Source organism: Furipterus horrens, unplaced genomic scaffold, assembly GCF_987537825.1.
Source record: "Furipterus horrens unplaced genomic scaffold, mFurHor1.1.pri manual_scaffold_1, whole genome shotgun sequence".
Taxonomy (NCBI): Eukaryota; Metazoa; Chordata; class Mammalia; order Chiroptera; family Furipteridae; genus Furipterus; species Furipterus horrens.
Genome location: NW_028327171.1, coordinates 48,841,929 through 48,861,178, shown reverse-complemented (window position 1 = coordinate 48,861,178; position 19,250 = coordinate 48,841,929). Strand labels below are relative to the sequence as shown.

Sequence of the window (19,250 nt, the reverse complement as noted above, 5' to 3'; positions counted from 1 at the left end):
AATTTTAGTTAGAGAAAACATTTAAGTATTTACCACTTGAGTATAAATATATAGGAGGACCTGCAATAGGCAGTGCTGGAAAATAACACATGTTCCTTTGTAAAAATAAAGGGTCAGCTGTGCTCAGATTATGCAGGTGTACAAGCCCTAGGCATAGAAGGAGCTAGGCTAGTATCCAGAGAACAGATATCTAAAGGATAAACATGATCCCCATGACAAAGGAGAGTGGGCAGAGGTAATTGTATCTTAGGACTTAGTGTTGAATGTGGGAACAAACACATGGTATGAATCACATATATTTTAGACAGTACACAGAAAATTACATTAATAACACTTCCAGTAGGAATTCCTATTTTTATGAAGAAGGTTGCCATTGATAAAAAGTAAGGACCATGTCAGAAAGCTATTGATCTCACCTTAATCAGGAATGAATATGAATCCACAAGACAACAAACTTTTCTACCTTCAATCTTGGGAATACAAATTAAAAAAACTACTTTGAAAGGACTGTTCTTTCCATAGGTAAAGGCTGAAAAGAATTTAAAGGAAGCAAGAAATAATGCTGTCTCAAGCCTCATTGTTCTTACCTCAATTTAAAAAGCCTTTCTCCATTCCAGAATTTTATTCATGCCTCATTTCAGGCTTTCCCAAGAAAAGTTTTCCTTTTCACAAAATATTCAGAGTCAAGTAATAACTCACATGACTACTATTTACTTAATCATAGTTTAGTACCTACTCTATATTAAAGAATCAAGACAAATAAAAACAGAAGAATAAAAAACTGAACTGGTCATTTCCAGCTTTCCTTCCTTCCTCTCCCCTATTCCAATGTGAACTTTTACTTTATGATGAATTCCACTTAAAACAGTTCTAGTAGCTCTGTCCCGACCATCTGTGGTTCGTACCTGAAATAGAATCTGAGTCCCTACCTGAATTTAAACCAGGAATATTTAAAGCAGTGAGATGGTTGACCAAGTCATACCCCCTCTCAGTTTTAGTGCCCTCCCATGACATAGGGGAGTGAAAATACAAACTCCACAGGGATACGTTGAAAACCAGGGGGCATAGGGTCCTTGGAACCACATGTCCAGTAGAATGCTATGTGTACAACAGGTCTTCTATAAATGTTGGCTAATAGTATGTACAGTAAATGAGGGCAGTATAGGATTATACAAGGTGAGTTCCAGGAGACTCCACAGCAATGAAACGAAAGTCTTGGTCTCAGAGTGAGGCTACATTTTCGTGGCCGAAGATAGATTCTCTAAGGAGAAAAAGGGGGTAGGGTTTTAAAGGGAAGCTGAGCCTTCTCTGAAGACAGAAGGCCTTCAGATGCCCATTCAAAGGGAAAATTCTTAGTCCTCCTCCCAAACTTACAGAATCTGAACCTTTGGGAGCGTAGCCTAATAATTTGCATTTAACAAGCCCTTAATCCTCCCCATTCTTTTCTACACTCCACTTGAAATCTGCTGGCCTAGAATTTGGTTGCCTGGTGTTAACATAAGTGCAAACAATAACTGGAAAATTTTCATTAAAAATCCCAAAACTCTGAAAGTATTCAAAGAGAAGTCTTTACTAATGTATTCTAAACTAATCCCCGGGAACAGGGAGAATAGTTTTCTCTCATTCAACAGCTCTGTGTTCTCACCCACACTGCCAACAGAGAAAACACAATCTACTTCCCTTCTCGTTTGTAGAAATGGCAACGTTTCCCACCTTGAAGGAGTGCTGTGAGTTTTCATTTATTGGTGTTTATAATTTCTTCTGAGTGTTCTGAAAGATCAACTCTAAGTTGGCATTATTCATAGCACCCTGTTGGAGCTTAATACATATTCAATTATAACACAATGAAAACAATACAGCAATATCCACAAATTAGCATTAATTATAGCAAAGTATTATTCTCACCCCACTGCTACAATTTTATCTAGTCAGGACTGTTTATGTCTGAAGACTATATAGTCCTGCTCAAAAAACAGGGGCAATCTTTACTCAGTGGTATCAACATTTCCTCTAGTAAAAATTCATACCACCCTTGACTCAAAGTTCTGATTTTTTAGAGGATCTTCCTATTTGACACGTGCTAGGAGAGAAAGCAAATACCTCTCCTCTAAAGAACATCAGGATCCTCCACAGCATCCTGGACTCCTCAATTTCCAATAGCCCTCCCAATTTCAAATTGGTCTGGGCTCTAGCTCCCCTTCATCATGGTCATGGTCATCTGGTTCAGGCCCTCATCTGCCTCACTAGATTCCTACAGTTGACCCCAAGCCATTCAATCATTGCCATTTCTGAATAGTCAAGTCCTGCTATGTTACAGAAATCTATCTAAATAGAGATCAAGTGATTTTATTCTCTTTCATAAGAGACTTTATTGTCCCCTAATGATAACTAATAGAGCCTCAGATTGGGAAAATCCCAAAACCATTACCAAAGCTACTAAAGAAAAGTCATTTATTTGATTTGGGGAGTGGCTGTAAGATACTCAGAAATACTTTTACCAAAGACAGACAGCAGAGAGAGACACTCGGGCAGAAGAAACAGCTTAAGCAAGGGGCTGTAATCCTGTGTGTCTATCAATGTAGTTCAAGTTCACTTTCTTCCAGGGGACAATGATATGGTAGCTGGCCAAGCCATTCACTGATCAAGGAGTGCCATCATTCCCTCCCCTTGCCTTCCCTGCCCTGACTCTCTCGGCCACCAGAACACATCTTGCTGTAGGGTTTTGCTGACTCTGCATGAGCCTTTGACATACATAGTTGAGGTTGAGGAATCTGTGCCTAGTGGGTTTGAGGTTTCATCAACAAAAAAAGAAGGAACTTGTGTGATTTCACTGAGTAACTATTTTCACTACCAAAAAAAAAAAAAAAAAATTCCCGTATTTATTTTTCCCCTTTTTGAAATGGCACTAAGGAAACACATGCCAGACTGCTATGAACAGATCTGTACTTTCCAAACAGTAGCAAGGACTAAAAATAGAAAAGCTTGATTTGTTCATGATGTATATAACTTCCTTCCCATTTCCTTTCCCCACCACCCTAAGCCAGTGCAAAGAAGTGGTACATGTTAAACCCTTTCACATTGAAACAGCTCAAAAGGTGGATAAGCCCATGTATAATACATACTTCACAGATTTTTCAGAGAATTCCTATTGCCAAGACAGACTCAATCAATAAATTAATCCAAAAATATCAACCCAATATCCCTCAATGAGATAAACACTATAGGTGATAAAGGAATATAACCTTTGATTCAGGCTTCAGGCAGTTTCTAAAGGAGTAATAAACAAGAGGATAATAAAATGAGTTCACACCTATGAGTCCTAAAAGTTCCAGTTGTGGTTGGGGCCAGCTCTCCTACTAAGTGTGCCACCTTGGGTAGTTCACTTAAGAAATGTTGCCTGCCACCCCACCCCCCACACACACACACCATTTCCTCATCACAAGAAAGATGGCCTGGATTAGGACCTTTTCAGATATAAAGCACTATGATTTGTGATGTTTAATGCTTTCTACAGCAGTCTCCATGTCAAATTATGATTCTAGATTTATGATATATAGTTTGGAGGCAATATTAATGCACATGATATAATTACATCAGTCCACACACACACAAAAAAAACATCTATTAAATGTCAGGAAAATGAAACATCATTAACTGATTTACCCATTAACTGATTCATGGTAGCTTTTACTATGAACTAGATATTACTGAATACTCCATACTCTTCTATCTTAATTAATCCTCAAAACACTTCCCTAAACTATTTCAAATTTTGCTTGTGAAGATAAGTAATGCAACTGGTAAGCAATAGAGCAGTCTTCCTGGTAGTAATCCCTAGACTTCTGTCACTACACCACACTACCCAGTCAACAGAATCAGAATGCAGAGGACGGAGAGTTGGGATGAGCTGCTGGTATCAGAAGCTGTGAGGAGGAAAGTGAAATATTTCTTTTAAAAATGAGAAGGTGGACTTCCAGCCAAGATAGAGGCATAGATAGACATGCTTTGCCACCCTCCACAACCATAAGAAGAAGTACAACTACCTCAAAACTAAAAACAACCAGAACAACCAAAATATCAAACTACATGGAAGTCCAACAAAGAAAGATATAAAGAAGTAATACTCATCCAAACAAGTAGGAGAGACGGAGCCAGGGCAAAGAAGACATGGTGTGGCCGTGGTGGCAGCAGCAGCAGTAGCAAGGCAGTGGCTGTGGCTGGCCAGTGGAAAGCACAGTCATACATTACAAAAGTCAGGAGGGACACCTGTGGAGCAATGCCAGCCTAGACCAGACCATGCAGCTCATGGTTCCAGCACTGGGGAAAATAAACCCTCATTGCTTCTGACTGTGAAAACTAGTGAGGGTTGGGGTAGCAGAAGAAACTGCCAGTCTCTCAGCAGAGTCTATTTGTTTAGAGGGCCCCCACAATCCTATAACATTGGCAGACTCACTCACTCTGGGAACCACAACAAGGACAATAGCTAGATGGGCACCAGTCCCATATGGGAAGCTAGTGAAGTATCTGGAAAAGGGGCAGATGCTGAGCAAATGGCATTGTTCCCACTCAGACCCCTCCCCCACATACAGCACCACAAGGTGGTAAAATGGGTTGCCCCGCACTGACAAATACCTAAGGCTCTGCCCCATATAATGTAACAGGTGTGACAGTTCTACCTAAAACAGAGAGGGAAACAAAGGAGCCTCTCAAGTTTAGGAGACATAGAAGTATGTCCCAAAGGAGGGAGCAGATCAAGGATCTAGTGGGAGTACTAAGTGATGAAGAGATAGCCAACCTAACAGATGAGGAGGCAGCCAACCTAACAGACATAGAGTTCAAAACACTGGTGATAATGATGTTCACAGACTTGACAGACATGATTGAGTATGGCAAACACATAAGGGAAGAAATGAAGACTATACTAAATAAAAGGAAGGAAAACCCACATGACACCAATGGTGAACAGAAGGAAGCTGGGATTCAAATCAACAATTTGAAACATAAAGAAGAAATAAACAGTCAAACAGTACAGAATGAAGAAACAAGAAGTGAAAAAAAAAAAGTGGAGAGGCTTAGAAACCTCTGAGAGAAGTTTAAAAGTACCAACATCCAAATCATAAGATGAAAAGGAAGAACAAGGAAGGAAAGGAAGGAGGAAAGGAAGAACAAGAAATTGAAAGCTTATGTGAAAAAATAATGAAGGAAAACTTTAATAACTTGGGGAAAGAAATAGACATACAAATCCAGGAAGCACAGAGAGTCCCAAACAAGGCAACCCCAAAGAAGACCACACCAAGACACATTATAATTAAAATGCCAAAGGTTAGAGATCAAGAGAGAATCTTAAAAGCAGCAAGAGAAAAGAAGAGAGCTACCTGCAAAGGGGTCCCTATAGGACTATTAGATGATTTCTCAAAAGAAACTTTGCAAGCAGGAAGGAACTGGCAAGAACTATTCAAAGTGATGAAAAGCAAGGACCTCCAACCAAGATTACTCTATCCAGCCAAGTTATCATTTAGAATGCAAGGGCAGATAAAGTGCTTCCCAAACAAGGTAAAGCTAAAGGAGTTCATCATCAGCAAGCCCTTATTACATGTTATATTAAAGAAACTTATTTAAGAAAAAGGAGAAAATCGAAACCATGAACGTTAAAATGACAACAAACTCACAACTATCAATGACTGAATCTTAAGAATAAAGCAAAAACAAACTAAGCAAACAACTAGAATAGGAAGAGAAAGATAGGTATGGGGATCATTTGGAGGATTATCAACTGGGAGGGGGAAGGGGGGAGAAATGGGGAAGTGATGCAGGGATTAAAGAGAATAATTGGTAGGAACAAAATAGACAGGGGGATGTTAAGGATAGTACAGGAAAGGGTGAAGCTAAAGAACTTACATGCATGACCCATGGACATGAACTAAGGGGGGTGGGGTTGCTGGAGGGAAGAGAGTATTGGGTGGAGGGAAGCAAAGGGAAAAAAATTGGGACAACTATAACAGCATAATCAATAAAATATACTTAACAAAAACAAAAACAATTAAAAAATAAAAATGGGGAGGATTTCTGATTCATTGAGAGATAAGGATACTCCAGGCAGCAAAAAAGACACAGGAAAATTAACTCAGCACTGGAAGCTTACAGTGAGAACATTAGCCTCACAAGATCACAAGAGTAAAGACGGCAAAGAGCACAGTGGGAAATAAGGTATACTTTACAGGGTGCCATAGGTCATGAAGTAGCATGAAAATCAAGCAAGAAAGGAAACTTAATGAGGTAAGTAATAAAAATGCATAGGAAGAAAAATAACATTTTTTGAAGACCGATTGCTTAGAAATATGCAACTGGAATAGGGTAAGGGGGTGGGGGGTGGAATCAAAGCAATAAGTCTATTGTGATAAGGAGAAGAAATGAGCTAGGACAATGAATTGGAAAATGACACTAGAGCAAACCTGAGAGTCATCTTTGAACTAAAAAAATGTGACATCTTGGTGAGAGATATATCAAAATTGCAAGACAATGACCCCGGAGTTTAGAGTTTGAGAGACCAGAAAATACAGTGGTACCTCTAACAGAATGAAAGCCTTGGGAGAATGCGATGATTAGAATATGAAACAAGTTAAATGTGAAGAGACAGAAGGTTTTTCCTTCGGGAAAGATCCTATGGATAACCACAACATAAACTGCCAAAGGAAAACACAGGGCCAAGAGTCATAACAGTTCAAGTCATTAAAGAGATCAAAGTTGAGAAGATAGAAGGTCAAAAAGAAGAACACTGAGTGCACACCTAAATTTAGGGTCAGTGAAAGAAGAAGGGGGATCTGGTAAAGAAGAGAGAAAAGAAATAGCTACAAATATAGCACATGGATGAAGGAAATTCTGTTCAGTGACAATTGGAGGAGGAAGAGGAGAGAGAGGCTCAAATCATCAGGAGTGTTAACCTGCCTGAAAGACACAGAGGAACGTGGCTTAATAATAACAGCCCTTAAGGAATCAGAGAAGGTGGTAAACAGGTGCAAGGGCCATTTCCGTAGAGTTGAAATGAGTTAAGTTCATGTTAGGTGGCTTAAAACCCAGTTTACATGAAAAATGTGGTGGGGCAGAGGGGTTTCCTCATTTCATGAATCTGGAATGCTATGAAAATTCTTCTTTGTAATTGCCATGGCCCTCAACTAATTTTTATCCCCACTGGGTCAGAAGAGAATTTCAATGAGCTAAAAGGAAGTGATAACAATCCACAATCCTCTTAGGCACATTTCAACTTACAAAATGGCTTGATGTAAAATGATAATAAAAGGACCTGACCAGGTCGCTCAGTGAGTGAGAGCGTGGTCCTGATATAGCAAGGTTGCAGGTTCAATACCTTGTCAGGGCACATACAAGAATCAACTGATGAATACATACATAAAAAAGTAGAACAACAAATGAATCTCTTTCTCTCCCCCTCCCTCTCTCTCTAATAAGCAATTTAAAATAATAATACAATGATGGAGTCTCCTGAATGTGCACAGTAGTTTGCCATATTTTTTTTATTCATCTCTTCATGGAATACCTAAGTCTGAGCCTACTAGGTACTCTATGATGTTCTAAGACAGGTCTTTAGAAATCAAGACCCTGACTCAGACATGAATATACTGTAGAATATATTGCTTGAATCAATACATCTTTGTTCAGAGGATAGTTTGTAAATCTCTTTCCAATACATACAATACCAGCAAATATATCCTCTAATGATCATGAAAGTATTCATCGCTCTATGTATGGAGGTGAGTTAATTTTTAATAGACAGACTTAAAGCTCAATGATGTAGCAATAATATTACAAAAATTATTGGTAAGGTGAATTCTTTACTTACTGATTTAGAAAGTGCTTTCAAATGGGTGATTTTCATTTGATCATTAAAAAAAAAAGAAGAAAAGAATTTGGATCATCATACTAGCTCTATAAGTAAGGAAAATGAGATTTGGTTTATCGGGATGATCTGACTGAGATCACATATCATCTTAATGTGTCATCTACAGTTCAAAACAGAAGGTGGTTGTAAGACAGGTCCAGACTAATTCCAGCAATAAAAGGAATGAGATAAATGCTGGGCATAGAAGGGAATTTCTGAGCTCTTGCAATGTCACTTTCATTCTTCCTTATTTATTTGGGGGTGGTGGGGACTCAAGCTAAATCCTTCACTTCAAAAATGTAAATTTTCTCTTTCCTGTATCACCTAGTCCCCATTTTTAAAAAAGTATTTATTTGTTTGTTTGTTTGTTTGTTTGTTTGTTTTGGTTTCATTTTTTAGAGAAAGGGGAAAGGAGAAAGAGAGGGAGAGAAACATCACTGTGTGCTTGCCTCTCACTCGCGCGTCCAACTGGGGACCCGACATGCAACCTAGTCATGTGCCCTGACTGGGAATCGAACCAGCGACACCTGGCTCGCAGGCCAATGCTCAATCCACTGAGCCACAGCATCCAGGACCTCATCCTCATTTTTAAAAGCTGCATAGAATTTTTTATTTTTTACACCAGGTACCACCAATTTTACTTTTTTCTACAAAAATAAAAATAACATCTTTACTAAAGATTATTGGTAAAAATACATATAAAAACAAACCAAAATTATAGAAAAATTTCAGTTTAAAGGTGTATAAATAGCTTTTTTATATCTTCAAGCCAAAGCACATCCATCCATTCCATAATGGTACAGATCTTTTTTTTTTTTTTTTTTAATGCTGAAAACACTATTGCAATAAAGGATTCTACAACAGAACCTATCAAGAGTATTAAAAAAAAAAAAAAACTTGGAGAAGAAAGGGACAGTTGGTAGCTTGTGTTCTTCACTGAAACAGAATATAAGGGCAGAGTAACAATAAAGCTGTGATTGTAAAAGAGATAGAAATGGACTGGATCAACTCAGAAAAATGTAGGGTGTCATCCCTGCCTATGATGCTTAATGCCTTGGAAACCTAAAATATTACTTAACATCTCTGAGCCTCAGTCCCTTCACTAGGACAAGGTGAAGAATTATCACCACACTTATCTTTTCATAAGTTATTTAGAAGCTCAAATGAGATAAAGTATATGAAATCTTTTATTTTAAAACAAAGTCAATTTTGGAATGTATGGAATTTACAGGGTAAGAATCTTGGACAGGTCAAACTCACAAAACCTAATGATACAATAATAACATCTTAACATTTTAAAGATTGATATACATACCACACGTAAGAATACTATATTTTTTTATCTGTTAGAGGTGCATAAGTACTTAACTTTTGAATGGACCAAGCACAAAAAACCTTCCTAAAACATTAGAGATTCAGAAATAAAATATGAGTTAAATCCCTAGGTTTTTTGTCTTAACATCCTCTACTCCCTCTTTTCTCCCCTCTTTCAGATCACATCTTCTTGTGCCCCTGTTGAATGAGTTATGTAAATTACAAAGGGAACTCCAAGTTTGTAAGCCCAAAGGGGTTTCCATTCCATGGGGTTAGCAAAATATACTGGAGGCTGAGATGGAAGATCAGCTTCTTCCCACTAAAGAATCACAAAGAAATCTATCTCAATGGAGTCTGGCCACTAACCATAAACACATATTGATGACTTGGGCTGCTTTTTGAGAATTTAATATCATCTGCCTTGTCTGATTCATAAGGGGATTGACACTGAGCCAAGAGGCTTAAAAATCCCCAAAATGCATTTTGTTTTTGTTTTGGTTCATTTAAAAGTAAATTACTGTTTCCCTGATATTTGCTGTGAGATCTAAACAAGATGTCTTGATTCTTTGAGACTCAACTTTTTTATTTGTTATATTATCTTTGTGCTTTTCTTATTTGTGAAAGTTAAATATAAAGTATTTTGCAATTTTTAATTAATATAAAATTATAAAGAGGTAATATTTTATTACCAAGGCACTGCATTTTGAAGCTCTAAGAGACCTAAAAGATGATTTAATTCAATCATTCATTTTGCAGAGAAAGTTTGTGGGAGTGTTTCTTTAGCAAAAAGACAAAGTCTCCAAGCAATCAAAAGCAAGGAATGGGATCACTGGTTAACTTTGGGAAGGTGTGATACAAACCAAATGACAGCAATATCTGCACAACTCAGCAAAGGACCAACTACCCCAGAATGACCCAAGAATAACAGCATCAACAGCAAATATCTACTAAGCCTTAGTAAATGTCAAGGACATACAGTATTCTTATGTGTATTATCTCTTTGAAACCTGCACTGACTCAGAAAGAACCAACTGCAGTTCCACTTAACATGGAGCAAAGGTAATTTTCTGAAATATACGGTATTATCAATTATTCCCTACTAACAAATCCAAGAGCTGAAGCAAAACTACCCTTACTGGTTATCTCTATGTACAGCAAAACTGACCACAACCAGTTTTCCCATGAGACTTTTATTGTCCAGAGGTTAACCAATTTTTCACTGTAGAGACCATACCTGTGTCCTAGATTAGGTAGCAGCATCAATGGTAACTGAGTTGAAAAGGGTGAGTGTGTGTGTATACACACTCCACTATCAATCCCAGAGAAAAGGTTTGCCTCTTTAAGTCAATGTTTAAAAAATAAGAAGAGAAACTATGTCATTCCACGAAAAAGGTTCAAGTTGCTAAATGAAACATTAGAATAGTCCCTTGTCAGTTCTAGGACCGCTACTTTCAAAGAAGTTTTTACAAATCTAGACACCCAAAATACCTCTCTCTTCTCAACTGAATACCCGATCAGACGATGATTCAGACTGAAAGTCAAACAGAAAAACTTTGACATTTGCTTCTAGAAAGTAACATCGACCAGAACCAGCTACATGCCTAAGAACCCACCAGTCCTGCTAAACATACCATGACCTACATAAGTGAGCCATAAAAGGAGGAGATAATGGCAAAGCAAACTACCGCTGCTACTGCTGTTGCCAGGGTCACAAACAACCCACACAAAGCAACTAGGGCTCGATAACCCAACGCCCAAGGGAGTAAGGCAAAGGGCCAGGAAGAAACAAGCATCTCAATCACTCCTTTGGTATGTTTCCATGTATCAAGATATTCTTACATCCTCACTGAATAGAAAGGACAAGCATTTCAGACTGGAATCAAGCTTTCACTGACCACTTTGGTTTTGCTCTGACAAAATCGCACACTACATTACCTCTATTCTCAGCCTTTAAAGCCTGGGCGTGCTCCTCTTTGACCCAGCCTCCTCCCTTCTCCCCTCACTGCCAGATGCAGAAGGGATGACACCTCTAATAGCGTGTGCCTACACCATAGAAGCAAGTCCTGTTGCCTCTTTTTGTGGGCTCATGAATGAACATGGCCACGACCTTGGGCCTGAGTTTTCTAGGCCTAAAAGTAAAATTATGACATTCAATACCTGTGGCCAGGACAGTATTAGACTAACGTTACATGTCATAGAACACAAAGTCAATACTAAAAAGTTCTACTAAAAAGTCAATAGATTTTTTAAAGATCTCAGTGATAAATGAAATACATTAAATGGCTAAGTGGATAAATGACTAGAATCCACCATTCACCCTATCCATATATGAGCTTTAAAATTGTTTTGACAAGAGTTGGCCTACAAATTTTTGAAGACTGACTCTAAGCAAGACCATAAATGATTTCAGAATTTTCTCTTCTCTCTTTTCCTTTCAACTAACTCTGGGCATTTCCCCAAGATCAATGCACAGTGCACATTACACTGTTCTCACTTTCTGCTCAGAGAAGTCAACTCTTTCAGTAGCTTCATTGATCAACTCTTTGGGGCAGACACCATCTACCTAGTTCCTGGCCCGATGGTTCCTTTGAATGTGCATCATTTTCTAAAAGGGTAGGGAGAAAATCTGTGTGAGGAAATCCAAAAGGGACAAATTTGGGTTCAAAAAAAAAGGAAAAAAAGAACATTAACTTTGGAGTAAGGAGCAATGGAAAAAAACAGTCTGTTTTTTGAGCTGGAGGGATAGCAGTTACAACAGCAAATGTGGCCACCCTGCCCAAATGAATAGAAGAGGAGACGTGAAAACTGAAAGTGCAAAACCACTGGATGTAGACAAGTAAAAGCGAGCCACGGGACTGAGTCACAACGAGAGAGGTAAAGTTAAAAGTTGTCAACTGGAGGTCATGGGGAAAAAAAGCCAAGCAAAGGTATAAAAAGAGGAAGTTAAATACAGGGCACCTGAACTCAAAGCCATCAGGTATCAGCAAATAAGTCCCTGAGGAGCTCCAGGAAGTCCACCAGACAATCAGAGCTGTCTGCATGGGGTTTCCCACAAGTACAACCTATTTTGCCTGATGGTGTGTTAAAAGCACCACTTGGCTTTCAAAACAGACCCGGGTATGTCCTTCTCATATTTAAAGTAGCGACAAAGACCTGCAATAAATTGTCCATGATTCCAGAATGAAGGGCAAATTCCACAGCCAGAAATGCAGATTTGTCACACTTATTTTGTGCTTCTCTTCCTCTGCATTCTTTTTATGACTTCCCTGATAAAAAATTCATTTACTCATCTGAAAAGTAAGGTTTGACCCAGCCATTAAAGTGCAGTTCAATTGAAATTGTTTCCCAAAATCTTTCCTGCATATCTCTAGTCAGTTTTTATGTCCCTGACCCTCTACCACAACATAGGACTTAAGAGTGTGCTTCTGATCAAAGCATGATGACTAAGGCATAAATTACCATAAAACACCTTAATTTAGAATATATATACATATATATATGTATATATATATATATGCATTTATTTAGAATATATATTATATATAATATATATTAGAATGAATTAATTTATTCTATTAATTAAATAAGTTCAGTAAAATTAATTAATTAAATTATTTTAGCTTCTAAGTTTGATCCAGAGGTAGTAGCTGATCCATCTCAACCTTCAGTATTGCCTTACCTAAACAGTCATCCAGATGGGAAAATTTAGGCATCAAGAGTTCCCAAATTCATTTAAGAGTTCAGTCAGAAACTGCACAATCTACACCTTCTTAGATCTCAGTTTCCCCACTTGTAAAGAGAGGGACAGAAGTCATTATCAAATGCTGGAAAAGGGCTTAACCAGATGCCTGGTGCTGAGTTGGAGTACATTATCTCTTAGGTCCCTTCCAGCTCTGAAGATCTTATTATTCTTATAGCCACACTTACTAGACATTCTATTGGCTTGAACCTGAAAATTTTGCTGGAAACATAAACAGGGTTCTACATAAAAACACACATTTACCAGCTATAATTTGGTCTTGGCAACAGGAGTTTTCACCACGGCTAAGAGGGAAAAGTATAAAATTTTCTCCAGTGAGTATATCACCTTGAGACACATTATTGCACCCATCTAAAAGGTGATACAGATATGGCCAGAGCAGGACCAAGTCATTATCGTATCACATCACTACCACGCCAGGGAAGGGCAGAAGGGCATGCCCATTCTCTTCTTCACTTGCCAACAGCCTTCCGTATAATCAAGAATGGCAGGCCTCTCCCTACAAGATTTGTTCTTTTCCATTTGGCAAACTCTGTTTTATTTTTTATCCTTCTTCCTTCTGTTTTTCAGAGAACATAAGCCAACATGGCAACAGGCTTTTTGTTTATTTCCTTCATTTTCAAAAACAAAGTCGTGGTTTCAGAACAGTTATCAGGACAAGGTCTGTACAGAACAAGACTTTTTTGTAATTTTAGAAAAACCCCATATTTGAATTTTCCTTAAAGAAACACTTTGGCAAAATCTTATTATTATTCTTGCTATTGCTATTTTTTATCCAATAATAATTATAATAATAAAATATCTATATAGACATCATAGTTCAGCAATTTCAAATCCATCTGTATTTCATTTAATTATCAGACATTGATACAGTTACCTTAATTTTAATTATGAAGAAACTGGGACAGTGTGACTGGCTCAAAATAGTATAACTAGAATAAGCTACTCAAGTATCCAAACACAAGTCTTTTGTCACAAAGTCAAACAAACTTTTTAGAAATACTTTAAATGCAACAAAATAGTTTCCATAATGACCCAAGAGAGATTGACTAAGCGAAGCTTTTAATTGAGTAAACTGAACATGCAAAGAACCAACACCAACAGAAAAAAACAAAAGTATACAAAAGGCAAACTTTAAAGGTTTTCTTTTCATTTTAATAAAAAATGACTAAAAATAATAAAGCTTGATCATATTGTTTTTATTAGCAAAGGATCTCTCTAGTGCACAAAATAAATATAAACTTTGTAAGGCTCCTGTCCATTACTGGCATCTGATTTGTTTTCACTAGCTTACAGCAAGATAAAATGTAGGGAGTTTGTGACACACATACTAAGACAAAAAAATTGGAAGAGCCCTTATTAAGATCTATAACCTCCAAACTGAACTGGAGCTTACTGGTTATAACAGGAACTTAATAATTTCTACTGATCAATTTAAGAAAAAGCTTCTTCTATTTCCTAAGATCTACTATATGTAAATATACTACCAAGAAATGCACATGGCTCATTCTCCCCTCTCCTACTCCATGTTTTTTTTAGGTGTCACCTTATCAGTGAAGTCTTCATGGCCATCCCTGCTCTAAGTAGGCTGTACCCCTTACCCTTTCTTTGAGCCATAGCACTGATCCCATGCTGATGCACTCTGTCTTGCATATATTTTATTTACTTCTACTAGTGTTACTAAAATAAATTATCATGAGAGCAGAATCCTTTCTGTTTTTTTGCTGTCAAATTCCTGGTGTTCTAAGGGTGCTCACACAGAAGCACAGAATATTTGTTGAATAAATGAATCATTTCTTCCTCTGTCTCCCCCAAACCCAAAATTTAGGAGAAAGAAAGACTGACAATGGACTGACTGAACTATTTAAGGGATTATTTTCTAAGCTTTTCCTCTTTAAAACATATTATAGGCAAATTTAAAACATATAAAGGTAAACATACAATAGAATAAACTCCTGGCACTGAATAATTATCAACTCATAACTAATAATTTTTCACCTATATTCTCACTAACACTCTACTTTTATTATTGTGAAGCAAATACCAAACACCATTTTACTTCTCCTCAAATAGTTCCAATATTTTTTCTAAAAGATAAGAACTGTATTTTTTTCTTCACCCTGTCTAGAGTAACATAATCACATTTAAAAAATAATGATTTTGTTTTTTAAGTTTCCTGCCTGACATGAATAGCATTTGGCTGCCTAAGTGGTGGCACATGGTCCCCAGAACCCCTACATGATCACAGGCTGAGAACTGCTTCTAATGTTGCTTCTGATTCTAGCCAAGTACTTTGCAATCAACACTCTCCAGAGCACAACAGTTGTATATAATCAACACATACTATAATGTGCATTCTTAACCTCATGCAGAAGAGAAAATCCTAAAGATGTTTGCTGCTGTTTTTGCTAGAAAGATGTTGCTGACCAATTAGTACCCACAGTGACTAACCAGAGCCTTAAAATATCACTCTTACTCATGGAGAATGCAATGCCTGCGGACAGAGAAAAAAATAAGAAATAAGAAAGTATGGCTGTGTGTCCCAGGATAACAAGAACACGTGAACTTCTCAAATGGCATTCCTAAAAAATGGCTTTCCGTTTTAAAACAAAGTTAGCAGGGGAAAGGATTTCTAAGGCTTTGGAGTACAAGCTGGCAGAACTCTGAAAAGCTTGAGTTGGGCATTTTGCCTTAAGGTGCCTTAGTTTTTTTGTGAATTGTAAAGCTCTCTGTAGGCTCTGGATAAATGTCTATCCACCACAGAAACCATCACTGACTTCATGAGCTTCTGAGTATGGCTTATAAACATGACTTCAACCACAGACCTCACCTGTGCCCTGAAAGCACCTTCATCAAGCGGTGGTGGAGGAGGGAAGTTTCCAGAGCCAGACGGAAGAGCACCAGGATCATCCAGAGGTGGGGGTGGGGGTGGAAGAAAATCACCTACGGAAAGGAAACACAGAAGTTACTATGGATGCAATTTTATAAGAGCTTTTCAAAAACACACATTAGCTGGCATTCTGCAGCTTTCTAATTGGCATTGACACATAATTTTTGCCTTGCATGACAATTATTCCCTATTCTACTTCTTGTCACTTTAATTATTAGCCTTGACCTTCTGAAGATTGAGGGCCAGATCTGATACTTCAAAGTGACAAGAAAGCTAGTCTATAGGGGTCAGGTACATTTAGCCAGAACAGGGAAGGTGGTTGAGGTAGTGAATTGCTGAAGTATATAAGACTGGTCCTTACCCTCAATAAATTTTCAGTCAAGTAGAGGAGGTAAAAAATGAGCACACAGTACGGATAATATGAGATGCAATTTATAAAGATGTACAAACAAACAGTTTCTGGAAGCTAAGATGAAGGAAAGTTTATGCCCAGGTAGAGAAACAAGAAAGGCTTTACTGAGCATTTAAATTGTCCCCGAACATTATGATATGGAGAGTACTTCAACTCTAGGCAGAGAGAGGAATAAAGACATAGAGATATAAATAAAAATAGAGTCTAGGGAATAAAGAGCAAGTAACAATATAGCACAAAATAAACTAGTAGCTTATAAAAATCAAACCAGTGACAAAAAAAGCTTTTACGTGTATTGTAAAACTAGCAAATACCTTGAATTCTACCTTGCATGCAGTGGGGATCATCAAGGATTTCTGAGAAAGGAACACTTGGATGCAATATGATATACTAAAGACTAACCTAAAAGTACATGTAGGGCAGGTTATGAAAAATTGGAATGAGAACTATTGATTTGGAAATCTATATTCAATCTCAGTAGGAAGTAATGAGGCGTTAGGACACTAAGAAACCCCAACATTGCTGACCAACAATAACAGCACACTGAAGTCAGAGTTGTTGGCAGAATGTGCCTGATCTCTAAGATTTGAGGTATCAATATATATCCAAAAGCTCTAAGGATTCATGATATAGAATCTTTTTTAAATACTCTGCAAGAAATTTATTAGGGAAAGAAAACTCCTATTTCAGATGTATAGGGAAAATACTCTCCTCTATTTATGGATAGTAGCTTTCCCTTGCATTTCAGCTGTTCACCATTCAGTGGAAGGGCAGTCGTCTCTATCACTCAGTGACTTGCTTTTGGACCACACCACAGCATCGTAACTTAAGTCTTCAGAAAAAGGATGGTTGAAATTACACAGTGGAAGGATGGTGACTTGAACTGGTTGGTCTGATACACCTTTCAGATGCTTACATGAGCTCCATTTGCCTTATGAATAACAGCCTTAGAGCTGGAAGAGTAGCTGACAGCTGTCGTATTCAAACTACCAAGCAGTCAAACACTTTCTTTAGAGTACTGTGCTTTTTGGACTCACAATGCACCAGGCACTGAGCTAAGCTTTTCATACACTGCCTCTTACTCCTACAAAACTCTCTATGCTGGTGGTTCTTAAACTTTGGAGTTCATCCGGATCCCTGGAAGATCTTGTTCAAACATAGATTGCTGGGCCCCACCCCCAGACTTTCTGATTCAGTAGGACTCGGGCAGGGCCCAATCATTTGCATTTGTAATAAATCCCCAGGTGATGCTGATGCTATCGGTCTTGGAACCACACTATGAGAAACACTGCATTAGGCAAAGTAGCATTCTGTTATTCGTACCTTAAACCCCATAGGGTTAGTAAGGTTCAATGATTTGTGTCATAAGGAAACATTTCTACTTCTCTTACCCTTCTGAGTATACACACTTCAAGACTTACTATCCCCATATTCTTATCAGGATTGTACGTCTCATAAATCTTTATTAACCCCACCCAGTAGTTCTAGTTTTCCTACAAACTAGAGTCACCAAGGAAGCTTTTCTGAAGACATTGATGTCAAAACTCCATCTCAGCCCAATTCAATTAGGATCTTGGAGATAGGGGAAAGGGAGTGAGGAGGAAAAGTCAGATGCCAGTATCGCTTTAAAACTCAGTTATTTCTAACATACAGTCAGGATTGAAAAACCCATTTGGTCTTCATTTGATGAAACACTGCACTAAAAAAAAAAAAAAAAAAAAAAAAAAAAAAAAAAAAAAAACAATTATAATACCTGTTTTAAATACAAAGAGTTGTCACCAAGTCCTTTTATGTCTTTTAAAAGTCATAATATATGAGAAGTATGTACACAATGATATCTTAAGTAATGAGTAAAGGATATCAAGGAGACTTGATTAACAAATTCTAGTTCACAGCCTAATTTTCAGGTTCAAATTCCCTATCCAGATCTATGTCTACTTCATACCCCACTTAAAAGAAAATTTCTGAGCATCTTCTTCTACTTCAACAGACCCTATTATGTCATAGAGAATTGTCAGCATTAAACAGGATTAGAACTGAATGAATATTGGATGTCATATTATACAGGCAGAAACAGAGGCCCACAAAAAGCACAGGAACGGTCCAAATTTTCATAGAAAATTAGTCTGTGACAAGAAAGTGCAACTAACTGCCTGTCCTTGAGGTCCCTTCCAACTATGTCCTTCTTGACTATATTTCTGCCATAGAAATAAAACTTAGTAAGGCGCAGGTTGATGATGCTCCTGCAAGGCTAAAAATAAATAAGTTTTTTAAAGCAATAAAGAAAAATAAAATATTTTTAAAAAGAAATTATTTGAAAACAAATGAATCTATACTATTCCTGGAAAAATTAGGTAGATTTTTAAAAGCCCTAGTGATAACCTCATAATAATAATCTGCTTTATTTGGATCAGTTATAAAGTTAGATCACAATATTCAGTTCTTCAAGCTCAACCATCATAGGCTTCTTACTGCATTCTTCAGTGTGGAGCTCACATTTTAAAATATAGAAGAATGGTAAGTGTCTTGAAAACAGATATACTCGTGATAAAGAGATATTGTAGAATAGGCTATGAGTCTTTTGGAGGGAAGCAAAACTAGTGAAGATAGTTGGACTAAAACATGCTTTGTAACTATCTTGAATCAGACTAAGAACTACTATGAGAATTTTGACTGTGGCACATAAACAAAAGAAAATGCCTCTTAGTTGCAGTAGGAATAAGTTCAGCTTAAGAAAGAAGGCAAACTTCCCCAGTTTAAAGAAGACGGCAAAATGGAAAGAACAGTGTGTGTGTGTGCACGCACGTGCGCACACATGTGTATGTCTGTGTGGGGTGAGGAAAGGGGGATCCTCTCTATTACATTTTTTAATCCAAGAAGATTTGCCTTAGATGCTTAGGTGGTAACCCTTGTAGAGTAAAACAGCTGAACAGAATCAGCAGGAGTACCTTCCAACTAATCAGGTTAATCTGTAGACTTT

At 37.6% G+C, this 19,250-nt stretch overlaps 1 protein-coding gene across 4 annotated transcripts in view; it reads right to left on the bottom strand.

Annotated features, from left to right (window-relative positions):
• The window catches only part of LPP (LIM domain containing preferred translocation partner in lipoma), a 646,088-nt gene that overhangs the window by 357,387 nt on the left and 269,451 nt on the right, over positions 1–19,250 (bottom strand). For all 4 annotated transcript variants that reach the window (XM_090275238.1, XM_090275243.1, XM_090275244.1 and 1 more), the window contains one exon: positions 15,799–15,911. In XM_090275238.1, coding sequence (XP_090131364.1) covers positions 15,799–15,911 — 113 coding nt within the window. The remainder of the gene's footprint in view (positions 1–15,798; positions 15,912–19,250) is intronic.